Source organism: Ovis canadensis, chromosome 13 (assembly GCF_042477335.2).
Source record: "Ovis canadensis isolate MfBH-ARS-UI-01 breed Bighorn chromosome 13, ARS-UI_OviCan_v2, whole genome shotgun sequence".
Taxonomy (NCBI): domain Eukaryota; kingdom Metazoa; phylum Chordata; class Mammalia; order Artiodactyla; family Bovidae; genus Ovis; species Ovis canadensis.
In genome coordinates, this window is record NC_091257.1 from 92,819,071 (window position 1) to 92,832,838 (window position 13,768).

Sequence of the window (13,768 nt, forward strand, 5' to 3'; positions counted from 1 at the left end):
GGCTGCACTGATGGCTGCAGAAAGGAGAGCTGAGCTGTTAGTACAGACAGTGACACTGAAAACACACCCACACCTGGTGGACAAGAAAGAGAACAGACTACAACACCCAATGCCCAACCATCTACATCCTTATTCTGAGATGCTCGTGTTTCCTGTACACATGACTTAAGCACAGGACCCCACACAAGGGCCAAGTACCCTTTCTGATGCAAGAGGGTTAAGGGGAAGCTTGAGGGGGACAAGGAAGGAGCCCACAGACTTTGACAGCAATACCAGCACAGTATCACCCACTGTGGCCAGACATACGCCTGGAGCAAAAACTCAGCTGTAGTCCCAATGAAGTGGCCCACGGGAAATCATGCTCGTTTTAAAGTGCGAGATGTTGACACTGTCCCTGGTAAAACCTATTTTTTTTTTTTTGTAAAACATAAAGTGTTTTTTATTTTAACTTTTTTCTTAAAACTTAAATACCACAGGAAACAAAAAAGAAATTCTATTATAATAAGTACTTTCCCTGCCTCAGCAGGAAGGATTCAAAAGTCTGAACTGGGCATTTCGACTGGGGATTTTTTTTTTTTCCTTTTGTTTTTTTCAGATTAAAAAAAAAAAACCAGATTTTATTCTGTTCTTCAGTAACATACAGTCACTTTGAAGAAGCTATTCTTTTGCATATTTGACACTTGCATATCTTTTGAGTCTACCCTAGCGATGTACAGAAAGCATTTTCCTTCTCCACCCTAAAGCAATGCTCAGAGTTCATACTGTTGCCTGAGCACCCGCCTTCTGAACCCTTTCCAGATTGCCAGGGGGCAATTAGAATTGAGTACAAGTGGTGCAACTCACCCTGATGATATCTCAAAATAAAATCTCAGGTACTATGGAATACTGAAGTCAATGAAGACATTTGAGGAAGGGTTTTGCGCTGGGATCCTGGCTTACGGTGCAGCTTTCCCCAGGATATGAGCATGCCCGGTAGCCTTCTAACAGTGGGATCCATCCAGCAGGTGACGGACAGAAGTTCCTAGAGGTGGCCAGGCAACGCCCCAAAACAAAATGGTCAACCCACTCTTCAAACACCGGCCACCTGTTCCAGCATCCTTCTTCAGCAGAAGCCAGGAGGGATGAAGATGTTGCCCTCGGAGGCTGTGATGGAGAGCCATGAGAACAGAATGAGGAGTAGGTGGCCTCGGTGGCGTCTGGAACGTGGTAGTGGCGGCTGCGAGTTCTGTTCTTGTCATCTTCCAAAGAGGGCAGTAGAGTTGTTACAAGGAGGCGCCATACCCCATGGCTTGGCCGACTTTGCTTCTGATGGACCCGTTAACAGCTCTCAAGGTTTTAAGGGAGTGTCCTCTGGAGTCTCTCTTCTTTCTGGGGATTTTGCAGAGCCTTTCTGTTTCAGAGTTCATGCAGAAAACCTCCGCGGCAGGTAAGCTGAACAGCACCCCTCTTTGGACCCTGCCAGAAGTCTCTTCTCAGTGTAGGGGTGGTTCAGATGCTCTGATCCCGTGAGCTTCCGTGGGCTCCGCCCCCCGGCAACACGCGGACGTCCGGGGAGATGTGGTTCTCAAGTTTGCACTTTTCCGGACCACTGGGAGCTTTTCCAGTCAATGCTTCTGTAGAGTAAATACAGTTCTGCCTTAAGAACTTAGGGGAGGTGGGTAAGGGGGAGCTTTCAAAGTGGTTCTTCTCTGACCTCGTCCCGACACTGAACTTGGGACTCGTGTTCCCAGGGAGGCTTTTGGGAGGGCTGGAGTCCACACTGTAGAGGACTTGCCCTTCATCATCTGTGTCCGCGTCAATGTACTGGTGGATACCTGCTTCGAAGTTGAATGCTATTGCTGTGTGTTTCTCGGGCGACCGGGGGGGTGTCCGAGCACTTGCCGTGGTGTAGATGGAGGACTCTGGACTCAGCACAGGCCTGTCCAAGAGGGTGGCACACTCCAGTCCCGCCACAGCTGCTGCAGCACCCCCCCGGTTCCTAAGAGGGTCATGGTACATCCCCAGAATGGGGACTAATGGACTGGGATCACCCTCCATGAAGTTGACTTTAAGAGCTCGAAGCTTCAAGGGGTTGGTGGTCTTCATGGAACTCTTGGGGCTCTCAATGAAGAAAGTGGAGTGATGGCTGGCATCAGGGGTGGAGTTGGCCTCCACAAACCTACCACCAGTGGCACCCAGAGCTCCCCGCCAGCCAACCTCTGGAGCCATGCCACCTCCAGTTTTGCTGGGAAGTGATGCCAAAGGGCTGTGGGAGAATCTGGTGGCTTCAGGGAAGTCTGTGGCACAGCTAATGAAGCTATCAATGCTTGACATGCTTCGCATGTCAATGACCCCTTCTGTACGAGTAGGCAGAGGGGCCACGGGGCTGGGGATGCTCTCCATTTCAAGTTCTTCTTTTGGTTTGCTCTGGGTGGCTGACTCCTTAGTATTGAGAATGGGTTGAGATTGGGTCTTGGCCATCTTGTTGTACATGTCTTCCAACTGCTGGACGTTCAGGTGCTGAGGACTAGAAGATGATCTGGCTTTCTCAGGGGATCCCTGCTCCTTGGTTTCAAAGGATTTGCTTGAGCTGGTTTCAGACAGTGTCCTCTTGGTCCATTTCCATTTGCTGGGAGACAAGTGATTATCTTGCACTTTGTCTTTCTGACCCACATTCTCTCCATTTTTCTCAACCACAATGTCCATCATCTCGATGCTCCGGGGGAATGCATCCTTCATATTCATGGATACGATGCTGCCGTTCCTCTTGGCTCTCTCCAGAGCCTCTCTCCGCTTGATGGCTTTCTCCTGCCTCTTTTGCTCTTTGTAAAACTCGGAGAAGTTATTGACAATGATGGGGATGGGAAGAGCAATCACCAGGACCCCTGCGATGCAGCAGAGACCCCCCACAATTTTCCCCAGGAGAGTCTTGGGGTAGATGTCTCCATACCCAACGGTCGTCATGGTGATGGTGGCCCACCAGAAAGAGGCCGGGATGCTTTTGAACTTGGTGTCATCCTCATCCTTCTCGGCAAAGAAGACAAGGCTGGAGAAGATCATGATGCCCATGGCGAGGAAGAGGATGAGCAAGCCCAGCTCATTGTAGCTCCTCCGCAGGGTGAAGCCCAAGGACTGGAGGCCAGTGGAGTGACGTGCCAACTTAAGGATGCGGAGAATACGCATGATCCGAAAGATCTGGACCACGCGGCGGACGTTCTGGAACTGCAGCACGCTCTTGTTGGATTCAGTGAGGAAGATGGTGACGTAATATGGCAGAATGGCCAGTAAGTCAATGGCGTTGAGTGGGCCCTTGAAGAACTTCCACTTTTTTGGGGAGGAGAGGAACCTCAATAGGTACTCCATGGTGAACCATGCGATGCACACGGCCTCCACGTGGGCCAGCTGGGGGTTGTCTGTGGTCTGGCCGAACTCGTCAAGGCTCTGCAGCTCGGGCAGGGTGTTGAGAGACAGGGCAATGGTGGAGAGGACGATGAACATGATGGAAATTATGGCAAGGATCTGTGAGGAGAAGAGAGTGGGATTTAGTTAACAACCAGCAATGGGATGGTCATCCTAATACTCTGGCTCTGCAGGACATTCCTGAACTCTCAAGAGCATTTTCATATCTCGTGAATTAGCTAATGGCTGGATGTTTGAGATAAAAATATTTATTTAAATCCATTTATCAGATAGACTTGGAAGTGAAGTGAAGTCACTCAGTTGTGTCCGACTCTTTGTGACCCCATGGACTGTAGCCCACCAGGCTCCTCCATCCATGGGATTCTCCAGCCAAGAATACTAGAGTGGGTTGCCATTTCCTTCTCCAGGGAATCTTCCCGACCCAGGGATCAAACCCAGGTCTCCCGCATTGCAGGCAGATGCTTTAACCTCTGAGCCACCAGGGAAGCCCTAGACTTGGAAACTGATGTCCAGATAATTGAAATGGTTTAAAGCTAATCATCAAGCCCAAGGGTCAAGGGCAAGATAGTAAATATTTAAAACCTTGAAGCCCATGAATTCTTGGTTACCACCACTTAACTCTGCAGCTGTAGCACGAAAATTAATGAACATAGTTGTTTCAATAAAACTGGCAGTGGATTGAATTTAACCTGCAAGTTATAATTTGTTGTCTTGTGATCTATACCAGTGGTTCATAATATTATGGAGTGGGGTACCGCTTTCCTGACATGATACTAATGATAATAAGTTACCCTTTACTGAGTGTTCATTGTATGCTAGGCACTGTGCTAATCACTTTCCAAGAAGCTCCTAATTTCATTCCCTTTTTAAAAGAATATTTATTTAGTTGGCTGTTCCAGGCCTTTGTTGTGGCATGTAGGACCTAGTTCCCTGACCAGGGATCAAACCTGGATCCCCTGCTTTGGGACCACCAGGGAAGTCCCCTTATTTCACTCTTACAACAATCCCATTATCGTATTGTACCTCCAGAGAAGAGATGAGGAAACCTAGGCTTCCAAAGCTAGTCAGCTTCAGAGCCAGGGTATTTACCTGGGTTTGTCTGCCCCCAGTACATGAGCTCTTAAGGTTATGTTAGAAATGAGATAAAAACTACAGACCTTTTTGCTAAACACTCAAGATTTTGCAGGTGATTTTCAGGGAGGCATAGACATCCTGGTCTCATGTTAGTAATTCCAGAGTATGACTATGAGTTTTTGAGGCTAAGGATCACAGTTTAACTACTTTTGAGTTCCTGGAATCAAGAAGAGGATCTGGGGGCTTCCCTGGTGGCTCAGTGGTAGAGAGTCTGCCTGCCGATAGTGAAGACATGGGTTTGATCCTTGGTCCAGGAGGATCCCACATGATGCAGAGAAGCTGGGCTGGAGCGCTCTGGAGTCCAGGAACCCCAACTGATGAGCCCACTCGCTGCAACTGTTGAGGCTTGAGAGCTCTGGAGCCCATGCTCTGCAATAAGAGAAGCCTCTGCAATGAGAAGCCAGCATACCACAACTAGAGAGCAGGCTCTGCCCTCTGCAACCAGAGAAGAGTCTGCACAACAACCAAGACCCAGCACAGCCAAAAATAAAAGGAATAAATAATTTTTTTTTAAAAAAAGAGAAAAGGGTCTACTCTAGATATTTGGGCTCACTGGATGTTTATCGAAATTAATAGAACCTAGGCTAGACCACAGCTTAGGCAGAAATGCAAGCAGATGTAATACATTGCTCTAGGGTCTTTTTTTTTTTTCTTCAAAAATACAAATCCAATCACATCACTCTCCTGCTTAATAAATTTCCAGGCCTCTTCAGGAGAAAGTCGAAACTTCTAAACTTATCTATCAGCCCTCCTCACTTCTCCCCCAAACTGTCCTCTTCTCATAGGCTTGCCCCTCTCTTTCTTCTGCCTCTGCTGAAGAGCTGGGGGTGCGGGTGAGGGCTCCAAGCCTGTATTAGTCGATCCTGACTACCGCTGAATGACTCAGGGGTGGATAGAAAATCCAGGCTGGGCCGAACCAGTCCACCATGGGAGATTTGAGTTCAGGGATCCAGGTGAGGGTAGGTTACAGGGATGGTGAGCCTCTGAATTAAATGGTCGAGTACCACCTAGGCCTGAACGAGCTTCATGGTAAGCCAAAGCCCCAAGCAACTTATTCCCAAGTTGTAGGGGATCAGAAAAGACATTTTAAAAAAAGAATCAGGGAAAGCTGAACCTTTGAGAGAAGCCAGGGGTTAAAGGGAAGAGGCAGAGAAAAAGGGGCAGAGAGGACACAGAGGATTTGAAAAAGGGTGGAGAGGGCTGCAGTTAAGAGCTTGGGCTCTGCTGTCAGGCTGTTTCGGGTTCACGGCTCAGAGCTTCCACTTTCTTACCTTGAGCCAGGCATGTAACCTCTCTAAGCCTCAGTTTCTTCATCTGCAAAATGAGATGATAATAACAGTATCTACCTCAGAGTGCTGCTGTGAAACTATATGGGTTAGCACACACAGAGCACTCAGGACAGCTTCCAGCAACACCTAGTGAATGTCTAATAAATGCCAGCTGTCATTACAGGGGAAATAGCTCAGCACAGGCCACCCTGTCAGCCCAGACCACCCGGCATCTGAGCCACTGGCTAGGCTTTGCTTCTCACCCTTGACCTGAAACTGCCTGCCGTATCCTGAAAGGAAACACCAGTGCTGTTTGGGTGAGCATGAGTGGGTTCAGGCCCCTGCAGTGACTGCCATCAGGACGCGTGGTTGGCAAGTCCCTCTAGATTGAACTCTGACTCCTCTCTTTGGTCTCTCCTACCACAGGTACCACACTATTGTTGGTCAGTTCTGCAGGTTTGTGCCTCTTCCTCTCTGTCCAGTGAATTCCAATCTATCTTTTAAAATCCAGCCCACATGGCCTCTCCCTGCAGGGGTTGTCCCTAGAGGGGCCAACCACTCCATCCATGGGGGCCCCCTCATCATTTTGCCAAGGCTTGGGGGCACTTAGCACACACAGCCTATGACGGGTGTGTGTGTGTGTGTGTGTGTGTGTGTGCACACTACCGCCCAGAACCTGTGAGCTTTGGAGGGGACAGGGATGGGTTCTGAGATTCATCTCTACACCCCCAGCGCCTAGGACAGCTGGTTCCCATGGTGTTTCTTGGCTGGGGCTCAAGTTCTCGGAGCACCCATGGAAAGGTCAGGATCAGAGTCAGTTTTCAATTTGGTCTACTGTTTGTTAACCATCTTCGACGACTGAGGCGTGTTGAAAGGCGCTGGGGGTACCACAGGTAGCAGGAGGGCTCTAGCGTCTTTCCAGGCCAGCTCAGAAGATGAAAGGGCATGTCGTGCCACGCAGAACTTCCACAGCCTGTTATTCCACCACCTTCTTGTTTTGGGTTTTTGGTTTCTTTTGCTTTAGCTGCCTGGAGGAGGCCATGGCAACCCACTCCAGTATTCTTGCCTGGAGAATCTCATGGACAGAGGAGCCTGGCCGGCTACAGCCCATAGGGTTGCACAAAGCTGGACACGACTGAAGTGACTTAGCACTCATGCATAGCTGTCTGACATGTTCCGTATCGTAAAAAGAAAACTTTTGTGTTTTAATTTCTTGATTAGCACTCACTGAAAAAGTAAAATTATACATGCATAATTGAATCACTTTGCTGTATACTGGAATGACATTGTAAATCAGCTATATTTCAATAAAAATAAATTAAAAAAAATAAAATTCTGTAGTAACCTTCTAAAGTGACATATCTGACACATACAAAAGTAGACCTAATTTATGTACTTTTATGAACCGTATTCAAACCAACACCCAAAACACAGGGCAAGGAGCAATAACACTGACACTTCGGGTGTGTCCTTCTCCAAGCCTGAGATAATCAGAACTTTTATCCAAGTCCCTTTTCTGTATAGTTTTTAATACAAATGTATGTATCCCTAAACAAATTATTACTTTTTCATTGATTTTTTATTGGCGTCTAGCTGCTTTACAATGTTGGGTTAGTTTTTACTGTACTTCAAAATGAGTCAGTCACACATAAACACATATTCCCTCTGTTTTGGACTTCCTTCCCATTCAGGTCACCACAGAGCATTAAATAGAGCTCTCTGTGCTATCTGCTTGCTCGCTTAGTCGCTCCGTCATGTCTGACTCGTTGCAGCGCTTTGAACCAGGCTCCAGTCCATGGTATTTTTCAGGCAAGAATACTGGTGTGGGACCCAGGGATTGAACCCATATCTCTTACATCTCCTGCACTGGCAGGCAGGTTCTTTACCACTAGTGCTACCTGGGAAGCCACCACCAGTTGTACTACACTTCCCTTAAGAATAAAAAACAACAAACACTACTTACTTGGTTTTATTTTAGCCTTGTCCTAAGAAATAATCTGCAAAACTGCTGATTTTGCATAGCTAAGGATATACGTATTAAATATTAATTAAAATATATAGGTGATCATTGGAATAAGCATGTGGAACTCTCGCATTGAGGTTAGCAATGTGGACCTGGGGGAAGTCCTTGGCAGTCCCCTGGTTAGGTGTCCTCAGGCCCGGGGCTTGGGTTCAATCCCTGGTCGGGGAACTGAGATTCTGCAAGCCAGGCAGTGTGGTCAAAAAAAAAAAAAAACACGAAAAAGATGTGGGCCCTGGAGTTGGAATTCAGCTCTGCCATTTTTTGGTCAAGAGGCCTTGGACAGTGCAACTTTTCTTGCTTCAGTTTTCTTCTTTGTAAAATGAGGGTCTTCCAGTGGTTCTTAACTAGGTATGCCCCAGCCCCATCCTGGGAGACATTTGGCAAATTCTGCAGAAATTTTTGGTTGTCACGACTTGGAGGAGGAGTGTTACTGGCAGCTGGTGGGTGGAAACAAGGATGCTGTTAAATATCCTATAATGCACGGAACAGCCCCCGCCACAGAGAACGATCAGGTCCCAGATGTTAATAGTCCCGAGGTTGAGAAACTCTGGGATATACAGCAGTCAGCTTCTCAGAAGCCAGAGAATGAGGGAAAAGACTTGTTAACCCAGAGCTGGGCATAGAGGGTCCGACCTTCCAGGGTGGCCTGCCGGGGACCTTGGGCTGAGTCCTCCCTCCACGGGGAGGCACTGCTGTCTCTGACTTCTGGCCCCAAGGGCCGAGGGCGGCTGCAGGGGACGGAGCAGATTCCTGGAGAGTCTGCCGCTTTAAGAACTGAGAGGTCTGGTTTCCCCCAGAGGCTGGCAAGGGAAGCCTGCTCCAGTTTCTAACCCCCAGACAACTCCAGGGGAGGCCCACATAATTGATGTCGGCTGACAGTTGCATGAATTATGCACCCACCTATTGTACAGTCCTTGGCGCTGTTGTTCCAGGGCGGCTCCCCCTACTTTGTACCTAAGAATGTGCTCTTCGCTCCCCTCCTCTCAGCCTGAGATGCTTAGGGCAGAGGCTCACCCCATCCTGGAGAGGGGCTGAGGCTTGGGTTGGGAGGGTCAGAGCATGCCCCGCCTCCTGCCTTGGTGCACGCATGCATCAAGTATCCTGAGTGCTAACACAGTAAGACCCACTCTCCTCGGCTTGCCCACGAGACTGCTTTCTCTTCCAGACCTGCTGAAACCCTTAGGGTCAGGGTTAGACTTCCTGACTGGGGAGCTTTTCAATGTAAGTTGAACCCTCTGCGCCTCGGTTTCCTCATCTGTAAGAATGGGAGGGTGGCCACTGCAAGGTGGCAAAGAGAATGCAATGAATTCATTAGGCCTTTGGCTCAACTTTGATTGCTTTTATCATTTCACAGCATCTTCTTTATAAGCTGGTTGAACTTGGCTTTGAGCACTAGTGTTATTCCCCACTGGCTGTGTGGCCTTGGACAAGTCACTCCCCCTCTCTGAGACTCCATTTCTTTATCTCTAAAGTGGAGAAGAAAGTAATTAACCACCTACCACAAGCTCTGGTAATTGGCGATGGACAGGGAAGTCTGGAGAGTTGCAGTCTATGGGGTCGCATAGTCAGACATGACTGAGCAACTAAACTGAACTGAACCACAAAACAGTCACTTAATATATGTTTTATGTTATTAAATTATTATTTGGGTAATTTATTGTCCCCCCTTCTCCCAGCCTCTGGACTGGGGGCTTCTGAAAGTCCAGGACTAGGTATGTGGACCCCAGTGCCTGGCTAAGGCAACAAGCATCCTCTAAACAGTCTTAAACCCAGATGAACAGCGTTTGTTTGTTTGTTTTTTGTTGTTGTTGTTATTGTTGTTTGTTTTTATTTTTTTAAGCTGTTTTTTTTTTCCCTCAGTTCTCAGTCGTTCTTTTTGCTTTTAATTTTTTTCAAGCTGTGTGATTCTGTTTTATTTTTTGGCTGTACTGAATGACATGTAGGATCTTAGTTCCCTGACCAGGGATCAAACCTGTGTCCCCTGCATTGGAAGCATGGATTCTAAACCACTGGACCAGCAGGAAAGTTCCCCAATGGACAGTGCTGATCTGATCTCTGGGATGGGCCCCAGGGACTGGAGAGCAGCTTGTGCCCAGTCCTTCTGACCCCAGCTCAAACTCCTGACCAGGCCTCTGCATCTCCAGCCTTGCTTTCCTGGGATCTGAGCCCAATCAGGTTTGGGCAGGACTCCAGGAACCCAGGGAGCAGGGAGGCAGGAACCAGGACCAGAATTTGCAGACTGTCCCCAAATTCCCTCCCTGCGAAGAGATTCTGAATCCTGCAGCCCACCTGTCTGCACCAAATGTGGCAGGGAGCTTTGGTCCTCTGAGAGAAGAGATTAGCAGGTCAGAGCGCCCAGGGAGGGACTCAGAGGTGTTGGACCCAGGCCTCTGGCATCCTAAAAAGAATTTCTTTTTGCCTCTGGTGGTTGACCATGGGATGACTACCTTTGGCTCCAGCAATAAACAGGCTGTTTATTGTTTGCTTTGAACACTCCCCTGGTCTTCCATGAATATGGACAAAGCACAGAATGTCTGTGCAAAAAAGGGCCCAGGCTCCTCTCTGGGAAGATGAAGGGACTCAAGCAGAGGGGAGGGGACTAGCTGATGGTCACACAGCTCATTGGGGTCAAGTCTGTACAGTGACACAAGAAACTCTGAAGGGCTGAGGGCTGTACCGAGTGTTCAGGTCCTGCAAACTGTTTTCATATACCTCCACCTTCACGGGAGCATTATTTGTAAGAGGCAAAAAAGGAAATCAATCAAAATGTCCATCAGCTGATGGAGAAACAAACTGTGATCTCTCTATACAATGGAATACTGATACATGATAAAATATGGATAAGTCTTGAGAACATTATGCTGAGTAGAAGTCAGACACAAAAGGCCACATAGTGTATGATTCCATGTATATGAATTGCCCAGAAAAAGTGCATCTATAGAGACAGAAGGCAGGTTAGCTGTTGCTGGGGTAGGGACAAGGGGTAACAGTCAATGGGCATGAAGGATCTCATTGGGATGATGAACACATTCTAAAACTGATTGAGGATGATGGTTGTACAACTTGGCAAATTTACTGAAAAGTCATTGAATTGCTTACTGGAAAAGGGTGAATTCTGTGCTATGTAAAATAAGCCTCAAATAAGTTAAATAAAAGGCTGCTTTCCATAAAGACTGTCCCATTGCTTCTAATCCTCACGATCACATTGATGGGTTACAGGAGAGAAGCAGAAATCGGAGCGAGCCACAGCCCTGCTGTCAACCCTGCAACAGCTCCCTGTTAAGTTCCTATCTCTGGCATTTATTAGGCATGTATTTACCGAGCACTTACTAAGTGCTATGCTCTTTGCTGGAGATGCAGCGTGGATAAGAAAGACAATTTCCCTGGCCTTAAATAACTGGTAGGTAAAGGCAGGCCAAAAAACCCATAAACCAATAAAGGAGCAAAATGATGTCAGATAGTATTATGCGCTACATGTTACTGAGAAAAACTAACCAAGAAGCAGAGAAGCACTAGTGGCGTCCACATGAGGTTGGGTGGTCAGGGCAGGCCTTTCATGGGAGATGTCCTGGTTCTGAGACTTGAAGGTGAGGAGTGTGTCATTCAAAAATCTGAACATTCCAGGTAGGAGCACAGCATGTGCAAAGGCCCTGGGGTGGGAATGAGCTTGGCATACCAAGCAACAGAAAGTAGCGTGGGTGGGGCTGCATGAGCTAGGTGGAGGGTGGGAGCAGATGAGGTCAGAGAGGCAGGAGGCGCAATAGGAGATCTGGATTTTGTCTTAAGACCACCTTCCTTCTCTCTCCAGACCATTTTCTTCATTTCCCATTGCATATTCCATAATGAATCCCAGCAAAACCTCGTACAATTCTCAAGTCTCAAGCCGCTCTGCCATGGTTGCTCACACCTCCAGATACTTGCCTCTGCCTGGAGTACCCTTTCTCTCCCCTACTCTTTTTAAAAAATATTTAATTAGTTACATTTATTTATTTACTTGGCTGCTTCATGTCTTAGTTATGTCACGAGGGTTTAGTTTCTCCGAGGCATATGGGATCTTAGTTCCCCGACTAGGCATCGAACCTGTATCCACTGCATTGGAAGATGAATTCTTAACCACTGGACCAACATGGAAGTCCCTCTCCTCCACTTCTCCTGGCTGATTCTACTGCCCATTGAAACCCCAGTGAACCTTCTCTGACCCTGATGTGTAGGTTGAGAATATCTGCCCTCGGGACTCTCACAGCCCCTGAATTTCTCCTTTCACAGCATTGATCTTGCTGTGCTGGGATTTTCCCCTTTGTGTCCTGAAATAGAATGTCAGCTGCAAGAGGGCCCAGGCTTGTCTGGTACTGTTGTATTTCCAGTTACTGAAATGGTGCCGGGCACAGAGCAGGTGCTCGCTAAATAGTTAAGGAAATGAACAAGCAAATGAATGAAAAGGAGATTCAGAGAATGAAGTGACTTTTCTAGGGCCACACAGCTTGCAAAGATTAGATCTGGGACTCCCAGCTCAGGTCTGTGTTTCTCCCCAAGACATTTTCAAGGACGTAGGAGGTAGCAGTTTCCGGACCATCGAGCCTTGCTCTCCTATTATGGTGTTTCCGCTTCCCCAGCTTTAAAAGGGGATTTACAGATGGGGAGTTTTAATCAGAAGGGTCACTGGCGAAGATCCGATTAAGGGGATTGGGAGCAGGCTGATGGTTTTGACTGTCTTCTCTAGAGGTAGGGGCCTCTGGTGGGGGTCTGGTGGGAAAATGGAGTCAGGAGCCTGCAGGAGGCGCTCATGGGCACAAGAGACAGGAATGTGGGGATGGGAGAGGATGAGAGCCTGAGGCTGAGCCAGGCAACAGAGGGCTTCACCGTGAGAAGGCAACCAAGTCACAAAGGTGTAAGCAGGGTGCAGTGGCATTGCTGGGGGGTGTCCCAGGCATCATAAGCCAGAGGCCTTGGGGCTGAGAAATTTGTTTTTACTTATTTGCCCAAGTGTCCAAATTCGGAGGCTTCACATAAATCTCTAGATGTTCAGACTGCCCTTGGAACATCGGATGCTGAGCCTCCACACTCAGCCTGCCTTCCCTATGGCAGCCACTTGCTGGCGCTAAGGAGCAAGTGCCCCTTTAGACAGGGCACGTGCTCCCCAGGGTCCACAGGCCCCTCTACCTGTTTCATTATTTTGTCAGGTCTCTGCTAGGTGTTGGGTTTGCCATCCTGGTCTCACTGAAGACAGTGACACTTAGCTGACCTGCTACCATATACAAAGAACTTTCCAGACAAGACCTGCATCTAATTGCACAAACCAGGGACTTAGGGGTCACATTTGCCTCATCCAACTCTATCCTTTGCCTCCATATCCAAACCACCGTCAAGTGTTCATTTGGGCTCACAAACATCTTAGATCTGTTCCATTCTCCCCACCTGCTAAGCCATGACCTTGTCCCAAGTCAGCATCACCTCCCATTGGACCACTGCAAACAGACCTCTTTCTGGTGTCCCCAAAGCCACTCTGGCCCACTGTGGCAAAGACCACTAGATATCCTCAATAGCTATCTTTCCCTTCATTCACTGTAAGAGTTTTAGCAGGACAAAAGGCTACCCAGAATGAAGACTACATTTCCCAGCTTCCCCTGTAGTTAGAAACGGCCATATGACTAAGCTTGTCCTGTGGAATGTGAGCAAAAATGATGCTTGCCCTCTCTCCTCCTCCTTCTTGCTGGAGGGGAGGCAGATGTGATGGGCAGAGCTGGAGCAGCTATCTTGGATCTGAGATGGAAGCTAATTCCAGCCATAGAACGGCCCTTTACTGGAAAAGTTTGCTAACTCCTGCTAACATCCATCTTGTTGAAGCCACTGTGCTTTTGGGTCTCATAGTTACAGTCGCTTAGCCTGTACCCTGCCTAACTCTCCAGCCTCGGCTTGTTCCATGTTCCCCTTTGGTTTCTCATCT

The 13,768-nt window shown here is 48.1% G+C and overlaps 1 protein-coding gene across 1 annotated transcript in view; it reads right to left on the reverse strand.

Moving 5' to 3' along the window:
• Nucleotides 1-407: 407 nt before the first annotated feature.
• Nucleotides 408-13,768, reverse strand: part of KCNB1 (potassium voltage-gated channel subfamily B member 1) — a 108,593-nt gene continuing 95,232 nt past the window's right edge. The window contains exon 3 of the mRNA XM_069548802.1: nucleotides 408-3,498. Within this exon, the coding sequence (XP_069404903.1) occupies nucleotides 1,489-3,498 (2,010 nt within the window). The 3' untranslated portion in view covers nucleotides 408-1,488. The remainder of the gene's footprint in view (nucleotides 3,499-13,768) is intronic.